The sequence below is a fragment of the Sus scrofa genome, chromosome 4, assembly GCF_054392235.1.
Source record: "Sus scrofa isolate SSC_HxYL_T2T_F1_AM1 chromosome 4, Sscrofa_HxYL_maternal_Yorkshire_Landrace_v2.0, whole genome shotgun sequence".
NCBI classification, from domain to species: domain Eukaryota; kingdom Metazoa; phylum Chordata; class Mammalia; order Artiodactyla; family Suidae; genus Sus; species Sus scrofa.
In genome coordinates this window covers 31,786,377-31,805,912 of record NC_139386.1, presented here as the reverse complement: position 1 = coordinate 31,805,912, position 19,536 = coordinate 31,786,377, and the positions used below count along the sequence as shown (strand labels likewise).

The 19,536-nt window shown below is 36.8% G+C and overlaps 1 protein-coding gene across 1 annotated transcript in view; it reads left to right on the top strand.

Moving 5' to 3' along the window:
- The window catches only part of ZFPM2 (zinc finger protein, FOG family member 2), a gene marked incomplete at its 5' end in the record, with an annotated part of 382,811 nt that overhangs the window by 198,915 nt on the left and 164,360 nt on the right, over positions 1 to 19,536 (top strand). Inside the window, 1 exon segment of the mRNA NM_001195374.1 lies at positions 19,382 to 19,493. Coding sequence (NP_001182303.1) covers positions 19,382 to 19,493 — 112 coding nt within the window.

Below are 19,536 nucleotides of genomic sequence, written 5' to 3'. Positions count from 1 at the left end.
ATGCCTCTTGTCACCCTCACTACACTCAGGATCGCCATCATCCATTGTAGGTCATCCGTGTGTACCTGCTGACTGTTTGGTTTAACTGAAACAGAGTTAGGGTAATTTCAGTAGTCAGAACCATATATGTACGAAAAATTAATGTCAGGCCCAAGAAGTGATTGTGTGGTTTAGTTTGAGATTTTCAACTGATCACTTGTCAACGCAGGCACCTGATGACTGAGGTCAGTAATGATGCAACCATGCTACAAAATTTTATACTTGGACAAAGTAAACGCTACTGGAAGTGGGGAGAGAGATGGGGAAAGAGTGGAAAGGGAAAGGAAAAGATGAGGGAGCAGTGGGGAAACATAAAACAACACAGGATAAAGTGGTTAGAAACAATGTGAATAGGAGTTCCCATTGTGGCGCAGTGTTTAACGAATCCGACTAGGAACCATGAGGTTGAGGGTTCGATCCCTGCCATTGCTCAGTGGGTTAACGATCCAGCATTGCTGTGAGCTGTGGTGTAGGTCGCAGATGCGGCTCGGATCTCGCGTTCCTGTGGCTGTGGCTGTGGCCGGCAGCTACAGCTCTGATTAGACCCCTAGCCTGGGAACCTCCGTACGCTGCAAGAGCGGCCCAAGAAATGGCAAAAAAAAAAAAAAAAAAAAAAATGTGAATAATTGTTATTGGAGTAAATATCAAAATATTTTGGATGAAAAGCTGATGTATTTGAAGATAGAAGAATTTTAGGTGAAGAAAATAATAAACATGATGTTCAGAACCAGCAATGAAAAGACAACTTTGATAAAGAATATTGGATAGTTTCTCTGAATTGTGGTGGGAAGGAAGGGCAAGAAAAAAGTGAAAGATGAAAGGAGGAGTTCCCATTGTGGCTCGGTGGAGACAAATCTGACTAGTATCCATGAAGACACGGATTCAATCCCTGGCCTTGCTCAGTGGGTTAAGAATCTAGCATTGCCTTGAGCTGAGGTGTAGGTCAAAGACGCAGCTCAGATCTGACTTTGCTGTGGCTGTGGTGTAAGCCGGTGGCTATAGTTCTGATTGGAATTGGAACCCTAGCCTGGGGACCTCCATAAGCCATGGGTGCAGTCCTAAAAAGATTTTAATAAAAAAGATGAAAGGGGTTCCAGATAACTTTTGACATTTTTATTTCATGCAAAAAGAATAAATGCTCATCCTTAATCTCTGAACCGCATACATGGACTAAGTTCCCATAGATCCCATTAACTTCCAGGTTTATCAACACCCTTGTTAAGATACGGGCATTCAGTTTAAGGCTCTGTTAAGAGGAATAAGGAGAACTTGGCCAAGTTCCAGAGCAGAGCAGTAAAAATAGTACCGTGAGAAAAGATTAGGGTTCCAGAATATCAAAAAATTTCTCCCCCCAAAATAGAAGGCTGATACATGACATAACTGCCTTACAAAGTTGAAGGAATATTGCCTTTAAAGTGGAGTTCCATCTTCATTTGGAAAACTAAAAGGAAATGGTTTTATATCAAATCTGAACACATTCAGGTTAGACCTTCTTGTGGTTAGATTTTTGGAATTTAGCAATTTGGAAAAAAAAGAAAAAAAGATTCCCCACTTGCTGTTAATTCTCTTCAACGGATCTTTCAGATTTTTAAAAAATATTTTGTATTAGCCAATCACAGTTTATCATATTTTCCAAACAATTCCAGGGGCGTGTGTTATTTTATTAGACAATATTAGAAGTCCAGGATGTTACTTTCTTATTATTTCTGTCTCTAAGCTGGAGTATTTTAAATGTAGGCATTCCTGAGTGTTTGCCTCATATGTTTGAAATACTCTATTCTGTGTCTTTGACTAAAGTTGTTCATGTGGAATTTCTTAAATGGGACTTTTGAAGAAATGCAGGTTCATCAGTAATTTCCTCAAGTTTGCAAATTTTGTGTTATAAAGTTCCAGCAAGAGTCACCCCTCTTTAAAATCTGAGTCCTATTTTGTCTTCTGTAACAGTATACCTAAAATAGCTGAGAAATTCTGATGCCTTTTCTTTGTTTACCGATTTAAAGATCATTATGCATACTCAAATGCATAATTATAATTATGCATTCATGATGTTATTTGTGCTGGCTTAACTCAGAAATAGTGTGAAGCAGCTAATCTCGAAGCTACAGGCTGTTTCCCATCACTTAGATTCTGATCAGAGCTGTTTGTTGAGTCTTATTGGAACGCGGACTCTATATGCTCCAGTCCCACTGGACCCTTCGTTTTTATCACTAGTTTCACTCCCTTCCCTTTCTCCTCCCCCCTCCCCTCTCCAAATCTTTGCTTTTAATATGGGAAAACTACAAGATAATTTGGTTTGGTTTTGTAGGTTTAGTCTATTCACCCTAATTAAATGAGAAGGATTTTTTTAATTCTCTAGTTTATGTATAATCCACATTTAGTATTATATGTAATCAGTAAAGACAATATCATTTCTCATGCTTGAGATTTTACCATCAACTGGTCTTATCTTTGAGTTTTCTCTGGTGTATCTTAAACTGGTCTAGTGCAAAACTACCAAACTTTCTTCTATCTCTGGCAGAACATTATGATTTTAGCCAAAAGTAAGCTGGTTTGTGTGTCTTCTCTGTTGTACCCTTATTAATAATGTTTGTAAAGTATTCACTGAGTGGTCATGGAAGTAAGGATACTTTATATTAACACTGTGAGGGATAGTAGCAAATCTCATTTGATAAAAAAAAAATTCTTATAGTCTTGGTCTTCAAAAACTGGGACTTGGGTTAGTCAGTAATAGCACAATATAGAAATATTTGCTCAAGCTATTGCTTTATCTGGGCATACATCTCAAAAGACAAGGAAGACAGAGTAGTAAATTAAGGCATTTTGCGCTGCATAAGTCAAGGGGGCAGAGCAAATTACATTTGAGTTTGTAGTTTAGCTTCTTTCTGCAGAGTTGAATTAGGGACAGTCCATATCAGTGTGAATTAATGTTGTTTTGTGATTATCACAGTAATGGGAGATGAACCTCATTAAAGAGGACACATTACATGTGCATTTTTGTTGAAGGAACTCTCTTTGCTCCTAGTGGATGGGACACCAACATGTCATTTCTTTAATATGTGTATAGCCACCATGCTTATGTACTTATTTAAATGTCTAAATGTTGAGGAGATAATAAATGTGTTTTTTACCATCCAGAAAGGATAGCATAGATTTTAAAAGGCTGAGTAACATAAGTCTGTTTCATGAAATCCTAGAGCCAGAGGTGCCCTACAAGTTCAAGAGTCCTGTTCTTTCCCTTTACAAATGAAAAAAGGGGCCCAGGAAAGTGATGTATTTTGAATAAGGCAATCCAAGCCCTTAGTGACAGTGTTTGACCCAAATCTAGGTTTAGCAAATTTCTAGATCATTTTTTAAAAAAATATATACGACTGGCGTGAAATAGGAACTAGTATGGAAAAGGCCATAGTCTTTGTAATGAGGAGGGATTTTGCTTTGTGTTTGGTTGGTTTGATTTGATTGTAAATGACAAATGAGACAACATATTAAAAATTAAAGAATACTGAAGATAACAGTATTTAATTTTAAGGCTTTGTTCCAGCATACAATGTAAAAAAACATTGCACATTCTAAGTTTTGGACTAGCTTGGGATTCCCAATTTAAAGCCCAAGATAGAGGAATGGCATAATTAAAAACTCAATGTCCAGAACCTTTGCAAACCACTTCCCAAATACCCAATAAGCAAAGTGTTAGATCATGTAAGGTACTAGTGAAAACTCTAGGCAAGAAATTTCAAGTAATTTAAACAAGAATAAATTATTTTATGGCCCACAAGTAGAGCTTTTCATCATGAAAGGTAAGATTTTATTCCACTAACATTGAGTTGCCATTAAAAGATTTTCATTGTGCTAGAAGTAGTGAAGTTATCTCCCCACTAGCCAGTCTATTAAGTGGATAAAAAGTAAAAAGATTCATCAAAGTAGTAAAATCTCTTACACATTTATATCCATGCTACATTGATCATTCTGTTGATGCCTGAATAGAATAAATTAGGTAGGACCAGGACTTTTCACAGATATTGAACTATTTCATAAATTTTCCCCTTTTTCTCAAATCAAAGTGCAAACTGATTATAAATGGACACTGTTAGTGTTTGTCAAGTGTCAGTCTAAGTGATTTACAAGTATTGATTCATTTCATCTTCACAACAGCACCATGAGGTATTATTATTCCCATTTCACAGGAAGGAAACTGATGCACAGAGAAGTGGAGCTACTTGATCTGGATCACACCATAGATGAGCAGCAAAACTTAGATCTAATTTAAGCTAAGCCCTCTGACTCTAGAGTCCATGCTTTTAGACACTGTGTGCCTCTCTGTTTAGTTGATAAGTACACAAACTAAAGTTGCTTTTTTCCCTCACTGTGCTAATCACATTGTGGAAGAACATTGCCGTGACTGTGCCATAAATCGTATTTGAATTACAAGTGAACTTTTTGGTTTCAGACCCACCGAGTCCAAAAAACAACTCCCTTTTCCCACCTCTACAATATTTCTACCCTATGCTTTTCACTGAGTCTTTCTTTTGATTTCCTGGTGTGACCTTGAACTTCAGCGGGCCAATAAAACTACTCTGTATTTGATCAAATTTAAGCTAAGGAACATGCTAACTAAACTCAGACTGAGACAGTTTAAGTAGAGAATCCTCCATCAGTGAGCCAAGACTTCATGAGGCAGTTTAGATTCCTTTAGTGGCTGCATTCAGAGGTTCTAAAGAGTAGAATTGACCTGTCAGGCATGAAGGGTTGCTGTACTACCTTGCAGCCCAGATTTCATGCTGATGTCTCATCATCAAGATTGCCATGAGGCCCTACTATGCCTCTTGGCCAAGTGAACACCAGGAAAGTCTATTCTTCATTTACTCTTGCTCAATCATTACTGAACTGAGTGGGTTTTAGCTAAATGACGTCTTGGATCTCATTATAAATTTCTGCTTATGATTGGAAACTTTTCATGTTTTTTCAGCCATTCAAATCTATAATCATTTCTACAGGTACCAAAATATCTATAGTCATAAAATTAAGAATATTGAAAAGTATAACTTGCCTTTCAATCATTTTTGTGTCCTAACTAGGCTATGTTAAATTCTATTCCCCTTATACCTACCTGATGCCTAATATTGATATTTAGTATCTCAAGTAGACTTTCAAACTCCAAAACTGTGCAAATGTGAGAAATAATTCACTACAAAGCTATAAATTTCACAGCTCAAAAAACCCTGAAGATTATTAATGAGACGCCATGCAATTAGCTTATACAAAGTGCAGCTAGGAATCATGCATAATGTAAAACAGAAACTGCTAACCACTGACTCATGGAAGATCATTTAAACTAGTTTTCATGGATATGAAGAATTGATATTTAACACAATTCCTAGGAAGGTTCTTATTGCTCTAACGCCATGGAAGTAATTGAGTTTCTTATAGATTTGCAAAGAGGTAAATAGGAGGCAGTTTGTGATTAAGGCAGTTTTTAGAGATGTGAATTTAGAAAAATTATTTAACATTTTAGAGGCTCAGTTTTTGCTTATACAAAGTGGGCATAATGATATCTTTTTCATAAAATTGTTGTAAAAAATCAGTTTATACATTAATATAGCATCTAGAACTTTAGCACACAATTAATGCCTAACAAAATGTTATAAGTCATATATTGGGGCAATGTGTCACTTTTCCACCCAGCCAAAATTCTTGTTTTACTGGGAATTCTGCCTTTCTATGCAAACATTTTTCTTTAGGAATATTCAAACTATTGGCCAAACTCTTTCATAGAATAACATACTGGTACTGCTTTGAGCCCATTAAACATTAACTCAGTTCATATTCAAAATAATCCCATGCCATAATTATACTCATGTTAGAGATGAAGGAACTGAGACACAGGACCCAAATAACTTGCCCAAGATTTTATAGCTACTAAGTGTTGGAGATGCGATTTAAATTCAATCAGCTGGAGTTCCTGTCGTGGCTCAGTGGTTAACAAATCTGACTAAGAACCAAGGTTGTTCCCTGGCCTTACTCAGTGGGTTAAGGATCTGGCATTGCCGTGAGCTGTGGTGTAGGTTGCAGATGCAGCTCGGATCCTGCTTTGCTGTGGCTCTGGTGTAGGCTTGGCATCTACAGCTCCAATTAGACCCCTAGCCTGGGAACCTCCATATGCCACGGGTGCAGCCCTAGAAAAGGCAAAAAAAAGGCAAAAAAAAAAATTCAATCAGCTTGTCACCAAAGTACAAGTTTTTAAACCATGCCTGACTATTAATAAAGCATGTTAAGTGAGATAATGAGTATACACTTAAAATAGTATATAAATAATTCATCTAATATTCTCCCAAATATTTCCTTTTTTGAAATATTTTTCAATATATTTTTCCAGTATATGTTCATGATATACTTTAGCAGTAAGAATAAATAAGTGTGTGAATAATAAACTCATGCTTATAGAAGTGGATATGCATGGCTTAACCCTAAATGTGTATATAAAACACTTTATGATTAGGATTTAAATGTAATTTTTTAAAACATAAATTATTGGAGTTCCCGCCATGGCACAGTGGGTTAAGAATCCCACTGCCACTGCTTGAGTAGCTGAGGAGGCGCGGGTTCAAGCCCTGGTCCAGTGCGGTGGGTTAAAGGATCTGGTGTCACTGCAGCTGTGGCATTGGTTGCAGATGCATCTCAGATTCAGTCCCTGGCCTAGGAACTTCCATATGCCACAGATGCAGCCATTAAAAAAAAAAAAGAGAGAGAGAGAGACGTATTTGATAGACCTTCTATCCATATTGAAGAAAGCATCAGTGTTTTTAACTTTTAAATTAAGTTAGAGTCCTAAATTCTCATAAAGACCCCTTAACATGGGGTCTATTAACCACTTCTGATATATTGCTATACCTTCGTTTTATTCATGCACCATTAAATTTGCATTGCAGCTCCTAAATGTATGAGACGTACTTAAAATATCATGAGATTGATTATTACTATTGATTTAAATAATCTATGTATATCATTTAGATATTTTTAATGTTGATACATTGTGAGCCTTTAGAGGACATGAAACTCATTTTTATCTCTTTTTCTTAGTGTTTTCTATATAATAGATATCTAATAAATGTTTATTGAATGAATAATGAATATACTCAATTTCTAATAAGATATAAAGGGATGACTTTAAAAGCAGAATGACCTAAATAAGTCTCTCAAAATAGAAAGGGCGGAGAGAGATTTTTTAAAATTCTGATCAGTGATTAGTAATTGGAATGATTTTATAAGTAAGGTTGTATCATTTATGTGGCAAAAAACATATCTGAAGAGTGTAAGCTAACTTGTTGCAAATTTTAATGTCATTCACACTCAGTCAAATGCAGAATTTATCCTGGTGTTTGAACTCATTGATGCTTGTATGCATATTTCTATTCCTTCTATAAAGAACATGGTTTGAGGAATGTGTCCAGAGGCAGGATTCATAAAGGTTTATCTCATTTGGTTCTGACTTCATAGCTTGCATCTCTAGTTGTCCCAGACTGATTTCCACGCTGACAAAGTCCCCTGGATGGGCGCATATGAAGATGAATCTGTTTCATTGGTTGGAATTCATTGTTTTTCCCCATGGAAATCAAGGCAGCTGATTCCAGAAGGAATGGCCAACCCCCCCCCCCTTTATTGTCTGAAAGTGGGGAAATAGTGTAGTTCTTTTGCATCTGCTAATTTGGGAAAAAAATATTGAAAACTGTTTTCATGGTCAGGGTCTTTCATTTAGGTGTTTGTAATATTTGTGTAATTAAAGTGTTTCACAGATTAGATAAGCTTTGTGCAGCTTGACTCAGTATCACCTTCACACTTCTGCCAACTAGTTTGCAAAGCTTTTTTAATTTTTTACACCCAACCTTCAATAACTTGTTTCATAAAAATCTGTCTTCCTAAAGGGTACTATATTTATCATAGCACTTAGTATATAGTTCAACAATTCCATTTTTTTTCTCTTTGGAGGGGAAAATGCTATAAACTCTTTGCAATCACATTTGAATATCATATTATCAGGTATATTTTATGTTAAAAACATAGATGAGTTCTTAATAAGTTATGGTCATAGAGGGAAGAAAGGGCAAATCATGAAAGCAACATGTAATGAAAGAAAAAAACCTTTATATTTGTTTCTAAGTTTTACTATATTATTCATATCAGGAATGCTGTTTTCATTTTTTGCCTGAAGTTAAGATTGGCTAAAACAATAATAATAAAGAGACAGTCTAAAAGGTGGCCAAAAGATTCATTCCATATTGCAGTGGATTAATGCATGAAGAGGACATGTATCTCAGTATCTGAGGATGACTTTGTGCAGGATAGAGCTTTTTCTCTCCTCTGCAGGATGCCTTTGGGGTAATTCTCAAAAATTCTCTACTGAACACACTTTAGTATTTAGGTCCTTGATAGCTGAATGTGTCTATAGAGCTATTGCACACTCTCTAGATTCTTTATACCAACATTTTTATTTTCACCATCCCTCCTTCTCTGACCACACCATCTTCTTTGCTGTTAAAATACCCAAATAAAATAAATCCGAATGGCTTCATTTACCACTTCACCAGTAAAAATAGGCACATTTCCTTAAGTTAAGTATAAGCCCCGTGTGTAGAATTTTCATATTTATCGTCTTCTCCACACTCAAGATTTGAGTTTAGATTTGACAAAAAATTCTATAGTGGGAAGGCTCATAATGGTATTATTGTCAAGCTGTAAGGATATATGAGCTCATGTTACAGAGGAGGAAGATGAGACCTGGAGAGGTTAAACGATTGGCCCCGGGTCACACAGCTGGGACCACAGCTGGCTTTCCGGGTCCCTGAACCCACCGCAGGTTTCTGCCACAGCCTCATCTGAGGAGGGCTTCTCTAGAGCAATTTCCTTTTCCCTTCCCAAGGTTTTCGGCGCTGACACTCTTCTACACATTGCACTATGTGCAAGCCCAGAAATTCTGCCAGGAGCAAAACAACACTCCTTAAACACTCTGTGACTTTCAGAGCCGTATAAAATAAAAGGTTGAAGTTAATGGCTGCCAGCTTGGAGGGAGTAGTTCCCCTTTGGAGCCAAACGTATGTGGAGAACAGATGAGACTGTGGGAGTGCAGTTGGCAAAAGGGAAAGAGAAATGAGTCTATTCTTTTTTTTTTTTTTTTTTTGAAAAATGAAAGTATAATAAATATCTGGATAACTTAGATGTTTATTACTCATTTAAAGATTCTTCCCATTTGAAAATGATGAAATATCTGCTTCTTTAGTGTGAGTACTCTTAGGTAATGATTTTATATTATTGTCCAAAATATCATGAAATGATTCTTTTTATTTGGAAAGGAAAGACATTGTTTTGACGACCTGGATGTATGGGACTATTTGTGTTCCCTTCCCTAAAAGATCATTATTTCTTATACGAAGATTTCTATATTTAAGCAGTGACTCATGTTAAGATAATATGTTTCAACCATTTTGAGAACTAAAAGCAAATATACCTCAGAGATAATGATTATTTAAATTTTTGGTTCCTAGAGATAAAACTGTCTTTGACATAAGGAGTATGGATATAGTAGCCAAGAATTCTATCATTTTCTTTCACACTCATTTTGTTTTTGAAAAATCTCTTATCGTGTTTGAGATCCCACATACCACAGTGAACTTGAAGACATTTGTTAGAAGTTCTCTGGAATTTCACTCTGGTGCTGTCCTTAAATGCTGTTTTATAGACCTGTGCTCGAGAAAAGCACTATTCTAATGAAACTGACCTGGGATTTCCATTCATTAATTTGTCCTGTGCCTAATAGTGTAGTGTAGTGGTTCTTGTTTTGTTTTTTTTTTTTTTTTAACTTTCCCTTTCTCAGCATCTAATTCTTTTTTTCTAATTTTATTTATCTTTTGGTTGTGCCCGCAGCATGTGGAAATTCCCAGACCAGGGACTGAAGCCCTACCACAGCAATGACAGCGCCAAATCCATGACCACTAGGCCAACAGGGAACCAGTGGTTCTTATTATGGCACATTAGTGATGTTCTTCCCACTTAGACTTTTCATGTATTTTCTAATTTTGGACTATGCTTAATTTCTTTGAGCTTGAGTTTGACAATGTGTCTAGCACACCAGATTTTTTTCATGCAGTGCAAATTTGATAATCTTTTAGTAAGTCATTTTGTTATTTCTTAAATAGTTTCTGTAGGTCAAACACTTGGTATGAGTTTGAAAGTTCTTAAAGTTACTTGTTTAAATCTTTGTTGTACAAAACACAAACACACATTCCTTGCTTTCAGACACAGCAAATAAAAAGGAAGACTGCATTTCTCAGTCAAGAGATATCCCAGTGTGGCTTAGTAGCTGTTTTATTCTATTTTAAATGGAAGCATATGATTCTAACGGAAGCACCGGACATACATAATCCTGTTGAACGATGTCTGCCATTAATTGGCCATGAAGATTATTCGGATATTACCTCTGAGAAACTGTTTCTGTATCACACAAACAACTTGACCCTTTGGGATCACATGGAGTACAGTGATTCTGTATCATTTAAAATGATACTCTTATTTTCTGAAAGAAAAAAAAAATCTTGGAGTTCCCATTGTGGTGCAATGGTTAACAAATCTGACTGGGAACCATGAGGTTGCAGGGTTGATCCCTGCCCTTGCTCAGTGGGTTAGCGATCCAGCATTGCCATGAGCTGTGGTGTAGGTTGCAGACATGGCTCGGATCCTGCATTGCTGTGGCTCTGGCATAGGCTGATGGCTACAGCTCTGATTCAACCCCTAGCCTGAGAACCTCTATATGCCACGGGAGCGGCCCTAGAAAAGGCAAAAAGACAAAACAACAACAACAACAAAAAAAAACCAAAACTTTACCTCAATAGCATTAAGATCAAACATTCATACAGTGTCCTGTATAACTTTTTAAAGGATATTTAGTAAAAAGCACAGTTTTATTAGGTGGAAACCATCATACTAAAAGTTTTATAGTTCTAGTCAAATCAGAATGTTGAGGTTATACAACATACCCAGAATTACTGAAAATACAATTGTGGAGGGTCTTAAATCTTCACTTGACATCTCTCACCACTCCAGGTAGTCCAAGATTTTAAGTTATTATGCATCCATTGAATAGGCTGTTGGTGAAGGGAATTTTTAAATTCAAGCTCACAGTTGCTAGAGACTTCACACGGTTAAAAGGAGAGGGATACGATGTTTTCACAACTGTCATATTGAATTTGAATTTAATTCTGGTGCGGAGACCTGCCTGGCTACATTAACTGCAACTTTTAACTATGTAAAATTTTCCCTGTGGAAGTACAAGGTCAAATCACATACAGTATCTTTTTTTCCCCCCCACTTAGATGTAGAGAATAATTCAGCTCTGAGAGACTGGCAGTGGTGGTGGTATCATATTCCAAAGGGCTGGGAATATATGTGTGTGTTTCTGGTTCTAACTATATAAATCTAATGTCTACAGTAATTTGGAAATTCTCTGATGCCTGCTAGCACATATATTTTTATAGCTGAGAGAAAAGAAACAGCTATGAATTGTTATAAGAGCTCTGAATTTTGTTAAACACACCCAACCCTTTTCACCTATTACGCAGTTATGGGAAACAGCACACCGGGAGAACTTTCATCAGCATCAGAGTACGTACATCTCATGGCATTGACTTGGGATTCTCTAATAAGATTTTGTTATACTTCCCAAACTAAAGTCAGTGGAGGCCAATTTTCCCATCAAATGCCATTTCTATATTTTCTTTAAAAGGCTGTAATGTCAGGCTCTTCTCATGGGTCAGATTTTCCTCAGACTTCTAACTCTTTGTACGCCTCAGTTTGGAAATCTTCAACAAATATTTCTAGCAGAATTTGGAATCCCTAAGACAGCATTATGTCACCAGTTTCTTGGGTTAGAATTATCCTCTATTCTTTACCTTTGGGCTGCCTACTTTTATCTCCATTAACCTTTTGGCTTGAGTATAAACATTTATTGAAGGCTTCCTCCTTTGTCGGTCCAGTAACTCCAAAGGTTAGTGAGAAGTGGATGCTAGTTTGACCTCTTTTATCCACATTAGATGATTCTAATTATTCCTAAGAAATGACACGTTTGACCCATTTTGTCCTTGTCAAGTTTGTCTAGTTGTAGGCTGTCTAAGCATGAAACTCTAGGTTCAAACAGTGTCCAGGAGAGCAGATAGTTTTTTTTTTAACTTACAATGTGGAGCCTCAAAAGTGCACACTATTTCTTTTTCTTTCTAAAATATTCCAGCTTAACTGAAATCCAGGCTCCTGTTATATACCTTGAATTGATTTATTACTGAAAGAGAATGCCTAGATATATATAAAGGACAAACTTTAACCTATAGAAACCCATGGGTTATTTCAATACAGACAAAACAAAAAAAAACCTTTGTATAAGTGAGGATAAGCTAGGTTTTCCTGAGGTTGCAAGCAGCCCTAATATTGCAGCAACATTATGCATAAAAAATGTTGCTTGCTTTCTCATGCTACATGGACACTGTGGTTAGGAGGCCTAGCTCTTTTACAGGCTTTGACGGTCGCTTCAGCAAATGCCAGGAGAGATTGTCCATTAGTCTCATACCTTCTGTGTAGAAGTGACATGAGTCACTTCCTATTCAGTTTCATTGGTGAAATGAAGTCTTGTTCCCATCCTTAACTTTAAAAGAGACCTAGAGGGAGTTCCCATCCTGGCTCAGTGGTTAACAAACCCAGCTAGTATCCACGAGGACGCGGGTTCAATCCCTGGCCTTGCGCAGTGGGTTGAAGATCTGGCGTTGCCGTGAGCTGTGGTGTAGGTCACAGAATGGCTTGGATCATGCGTTGCTGTGACTATAATGTAGGCCAGTGGTTACAGCTCCAATTCCACCCCTAGCCTGGGAACCTCCATATGCCATGCGTCAGGCACTAAAATAAATAAATAAATAAATAAATAAATAAATAAATAAAATAAAAGAAACCTAGAAAGTAGAGAGTTGGAAACAATCATTTGCACTAATGACTACTGCCACCTTTAAACTGGATCATAAAGAGTTTTTGTCTTAACGTCTGAGAAACAGGGATTCCAGAAATGCTTTTGGCAATTTTTCTTTAAATTTTATTAGGGTATAGTTGATTTACAATGCTGTGCCAATTTCTGCTGTACAGCAAAGTGACCCAATCATACATATATATGCATTCTTTTTCTTATATCATCCCCCATCACGGTCTATCCCAACAGACTGGATGTAGTTCCTCATATAGGACCTTATTATTTATCCCTTCTAAATGTAATAGTTTGCATCGACTAACCCCAAACTCCTTGTCAATCCCACTCTCTCTCTCACCTTCACCTTGGCAACTACAAATCTGTTCTCTATGTCTGTGAGTCTGTTTCTGTTTTGTAGATAGGTTCATTTGTGCCACATTTTAGGTTCCACGTAGAAGTGATGTCATATGATATGTGTCTTTCTCCTTCTGACTAACTTCACTTAGTATGAGAATCTCTAGTTGCATCCATGTTGCTGCGAAAGGCACTATTTCATTCTTTTATGGCTAAGTGGTATTCCATTGTGTATACATACCACATCTCCTTAATCCACTCATCTGATGATGGACATTTAGCTTGTTTCCATGTCTTGGCTATTATGAATTACGTTGCTATGAACATGCGAGTCATTGCACATTTTTAATTCATTTATTTATGTAGGCATTCAGCAAAAGTTTGAGTGCATCTGTGGTGACCTAAGGACTACTGGTTGCTTCATAAGACAACCTTTGAGGTGTAAATTATTATTCCCATTACAGATGTATACTCTGAAGTTTAGGACATTCAAGTTTAAGTGATTTTCCAGTCACAGAGTCTGCCATTAGCATATATTGGGGTTCTAATCTAATCCAAAAACAGTCATGTCTTTTCTGCCACACTTATCTGTAAGGTTAATAGTGAATCATAAAATTGTTTTAAATACCCAGTTATAAAAGCAGGAATTGTTAGTCTTCATGGTGTATTTTCTTATACATTAAGGCAAGAACATTAGCTATATCTGATAATTGTGGAATAACAATGTAGATTTAGTGTTATTCCAGCTAAGCGAAAGTTGTTTGACACTTGTGAGCACATTTGATAAGAAACTTAAGTCATTTTTTTAAACTGCAAGTCAGTAAATCTGAATGTTTTTTGTATTAGTTTTCTATTGCTACCACAACAAATGGCCACAATACTATTGGCTTATAACAACACAAATGTATTATGTTAAAGTTTTATACATCAGAAGTCCAGTATGGGTCTCACCAGACTAAAATCAATTTGTCAGCAGGTTGCATTTCCTTCTAGAGTCTTTAGGGAAGAATCTACTTCCTGCCTATTGGGTTCTTGGCAGAATTCAGTTCCTTGAGGTTGCAGAACTGAAATCCCTGTTTTCCTTACTCTCTATAACTGAAGCCCACTCTGGTTTCTAGACAGCACCGCACTCGGTTCATGGCTTTAGAGTGCCGTCTTCAAAGGCAGCAGAGGCAGGTGGAATCCTTTTCGTGTTAAATCTCTTTGACATACTGTTTTGCCCTTCCCTTCTACTCGTATTCATTTCTTTATTTTGGCTGCACCCACGGCATGTAAAAGTTCCCAGATCAAGGATCGAACCTGTACCATTGCAGCTATCCAAACCACAGCAGTGGCAACAGTGGCCCCTAAACCCACTGTACCACAAGAGAATTTTCTCCCTTCATGTTTTTTGAAACATGTGTTTAGATTGGTCCCATATGGATGATCTAAGGTCCTCGCACTGTGCCATGGCCCTAAACCTTAATCATGTTCTTAAAATCCTTTTTGCCAAGTAAAATAACAAGTTCCAAGGGATTAGGGTGCAGATATTTTGGGTGGATCGATTTTTCTGCCTGTCACACCTTTTATATTCATTCTCTTTCCCCAACATGTTGTACCCACTGTGTCCTACCTCTTAGGATGCTAAAACATCTTGTCCTTACTTTCTTCATTTGTGAAATGAGGGAATTAAACTCACTGCACTTTAACGCTGCTTCCTGCTCTCAACTTCCCAGACTTGTATGAATCCTTATGATAGAGAGAGACATGGGAAAGTAAACCTAATGATCAATGTGGATATTATTGTTATTTTCTATTCATGGATTTTGCTGGAGTGTAGATTTCACATAATCCTAGCTAACTCCTTCCTTCTCACACTTGGTAATCTTCTTTGAAGGCAGTCAATCTCCACAAAAGTTTGACTTCTTCAGAAAGAAATTGACTTACCTCCTCAAAACTGTAATAACTGGTCCCTTGAGATTTTTTTTTATCTACTTATTCTTTACAGCTTGGATATAGCTTTCTCTGGGTCTCTGCTACCTTTTCGCTTTTGCCTTATTGACTCAAAAGTCAAAGAAATTTTCAATTCAGTTTTTTGGAAAGTCTGGTTCTATCTATGCCTAGGCATAATAAATGTTTGCCAGAAATTTAAAAGGTATAATACCTAACTTACCATTAAAGAAAGATAGTAAATAAATATTTTTATTCGTGCCACAAAATCAAATTCTCTACTTCTTAGTTTGCTTACATTCAAAATGGAGAAAATGTTATACCTGATTCCTAGAGTTGTAAAAATAAAAAAAGATAATTCAAGAGAAAAGTCTAACACCCGACATTTAGCAAGTATTCAATATATGTAAACCATTAATATATTTTTTTTGTAGGAGTGTAGGGGTGGAGAAGTCATTTGAGTTTACCCAGGATTTTCCAGTTTTAGCACTGGATGTCCGGCATCCTGGGAAGAAACCCTTTAGTCTCGGGAAAACAGTTGGTCACTTTTGGACTGGTAGTGTTTGGAAACAAAGCTAAATAAAAACATGGGCTCTGCATTCTGCCAGCTGTTTGACCTTAAAGAAATTATTTAATCTTAGAGTTATAATGTCTTTGTCTAAAAATACATATGATGACTAAATAAATAAGGGATTTTACACAAGCAGCAGCAATAGTCGTAGCCTTATTCTTCCTGCTTCACATCTTTGCTGTCTTCCTTCGGCTTCGAAGTTTAAGCACACAAGGTTTTGCTTAATATAAGAAGGTCTTTCAAAATCTGTTTCTAGCCTGCTCTTCTAGAAACATATGCTCTTATGTCCCTTCCACTTATCAATAATGATAATAATAGTATCACTGCAGATTCTAATGATGACAGGTAACTGTTATGTAGTACTTTCTATATATTAAGACAGCATTAAAGACTTGAAGAGCTTAAACCAAAGAATCCCAGAACTAGTCACTATTTCCTGTACATACCACTCTTATATACTCTTTGTCCAGGCCATTACCAGAGATTGCAAATTCTTTCTATTTAACTTTTAAATCCTGCCCAAATATCACCTCCTCCATGATACCTTCCTAGAATCCAGGGAACAGGAGTTTATCTCCTGCCCAGTATGGACCCTTAAACAATTTACTCATGACTTTTCACTCCCTACTATGCTACTTTTTCTCATTATAGTAAATTTTTAAAATTACTGCTTCCTTTTTAAAAAAAAAAAAAAAATTCATTCCATTGGGAGTTCCTGTCATGGCTCAGCGGTAACAAACCTGACTAGTATCCATGAGGATATGGGTTCAATCCCTGGCCTCGCTCAGTGGGTTAAGGATCTGGCGTTGCTGTGTGAGCTGTGGTGTAGGTCACAGATGTGGCTCAGATCTGGCATTGCTATGACTGTGGCTGTGGGCATAGGCCAGCAGCTGTAGCTCCAATTTGCCCCCTACTCTGGAAGCCTCCATATGCTGCAGGTGTGGCCCTAAAAAGAAAAAAAAAATTTTTATTGAAATGTAGTTGATTTACAATGTGCGTTAGTTTCTACTGTACAGCAAAGTGAGTCAGTTATACACAGACATATATGCATATACAGTCTTTTTCATATTCTTTCCTATTATGGTTTATCACAGGATATTGACTGTAGTTCCCTGTGCTATGTAATAGGACCTCGTTTATCCACTCTATAGATAATAGAATAGTTAGCATCTGCTAATCCCAAACTCCCGATTCACCACTTTTCCCTATCCCTCACCCACTTAGCGTCCACAAATTTGTTCTCTATGTCTGTGAGTCTTAAACTTTTTAAAAAATATATCTGTAGCCTTTATTGAAAAAGACCTCCTTATATTCCTAACCCCAAGCATGAGATTGAGTCTGTAGGTTCCTCTGTGAAATGAATGGAAGAGTGTGGTATTTGCAAATCAATTGGTTAACTTTACAGTAAGATTCCGTAAAGAATTTGTGATCAATATATATTTTTCATATCATCTATGGAAAATTGTAAACACTGATTTATCATGTAGGAACCCAGGTGGCTTTAAGGACTGTGGAGTATAACGATTAAATAATTTAAAACCTATCTCTTTTCCCATGAAATAAGAGGATACAGTAGAAATGAAGCTGTAGGTGCCTGTTGGTGAAGTCTGTTAAGATCAGATGAGAGCAGATGTTACAAATAACATCACTAAATCCCCTGTATGCAGGTTTATGGAAATGGTGGAGCCTCTCCTGTGACTTGTTCTGCTTGAAAACCCACTGACCCTGATGTGTGGACTTACCTGTGTCTTCAGTAGTGAAAGGAACTGAAATATGCACAGTTCAGCCCTGTTATTTAATTGGATGTGGGTCACTATCATTTCGGATTGAAGAAGCTACCATGTTTTCAGATTCTGTTTTGAAAATGAAAAAACAAATTAAAATCATAACTTAGACTAATAACCAGAGGGATAGCTTGATAACGTTTTACCTAGATTGTTTTTTAAAAAATATATAAAATTACTTTGTGTTTCCCCCCACTGAGCTTTCAGATAAATATTTTTCATGGTTTTACTTTCCAAATATTAAGACACGTAGTTGAAAAATAAAAGACTTTAAAATGAATCAAAGCGTGAGTAAGAAATATCAGGATGCTAGTATTTCTTACAATTGATCTGCTTTACCACCTCCTCTGTTTTAATACTTGAGGTATTTTTTCCCAGACGTCTGTTTTATTTTGTCTATCACAGTTGGTTTTTCCATTAAATAGTATATTTTATGTTAGTTTTACCTATTTCAGTATAATTGGTATGTCAAAATTGGGTTAGCATTTATTTATGCATGGTTTTTAATATGGCTTTGCAGTATCAATAGATCTGTGTCTCATGCACTACCACTGTTTCCATTTGGCTGGTGAAGTGGGGTTTCTGGATTCCTGAGAGATTTGAAATGGCCAGATTACATAGAACTCCTCAATGAATACTTGCTAATGCCAATTTGGGAAATTTGTGATAGCGCTTAACATGTGGGAAAGTCCCAGAATGGGCTGAGATCTCTTTGGCAGGATCATATCTAGGTGAAAATTCAGTTCAAAAATTACCTTGAGACTCCCGGTATTGTACTCTGTTTTGTGGTTTCATGATAGTTGATATACAGAACATGGGCTGGTGAATGATATGATAAATGTCTGAATGCCAGTGCACTCTGACTCCTTGGGAGACACCAGTCTTGCTAAGGCTTACGTATTTTGCCTCCCTCCCCCGTTTATTTCCTACCATGTTTAACAGAATTAAAGACAAATAATGTGGGTGCCAAACAGCCTAAAATGATAAACCTTTTGAGCTTTATATTGAATATGGGCACTGCCAGTATTTTGTTAGAACTAGAGCACTTGTCTCCCTGCTTCTGTGCTTCTCAGAGCAAGGGATGCCATGCTTTAGTTGCTCTGCATCTGAATTTATTCCCGATTCCTCTTTTATAGTCTTGAGAGACAGTGTGTGGTGAGTCATTAGCATCAATATTATTTCAGTTTCAGTCAGACTACATATCCATACTTGGAAGAAGGCGTTGGGTGGATTTCTTTATTCATTCAGAATAAATTCCTACTCAGATACAAATGTTGCTCAGGATAGAGCTTTGAAATGGATCCTGATTCTTTAAATTCTTTCCTGTCTGTTTCAGGAAACAGTGAGATCCTGTTGATAGTAAAGTACAATGTGTCTAAAGTTCACTTCTAAACACTCTGCTCTTTGCAATGAAAGTCATCTGCATTCTCTTTATAATTCAGAGCCGCAAGAGATCTGTCTCATCTTGGAGATCTGATCCTGTATCATTTAGGAAAAAAAAATTCTTGATAATAATTCTACCATTCAGATTAGGGAAAGCAGTAAAGCTTTACAGCTTCTGTCGTCTTAAAAAGATATCATGAGACTGGGGAATAAGGACTTGGATTATGGTTTGGGAGATTTAGTTGTTTGGAAAAATAGAATGATTAGTACAGTTGTTATTCAAGTTTTTAATCAACGAAAGCAAATGGCATCTGTTTGTTATCATTCTTTCTACAGAAGACAAAGGCTCAGGTCCCGATGGTGCTGACTGCTGGTCCCAAGTGGCTACTGGATGTGACTTGGCAAGGAGTGGAAGACAACAAAAACAACTGCATTGTGTACAGCAAAGGTAAGTGCAAGATTATTTCTCTCTCTCTTTGGATGTATTGAAA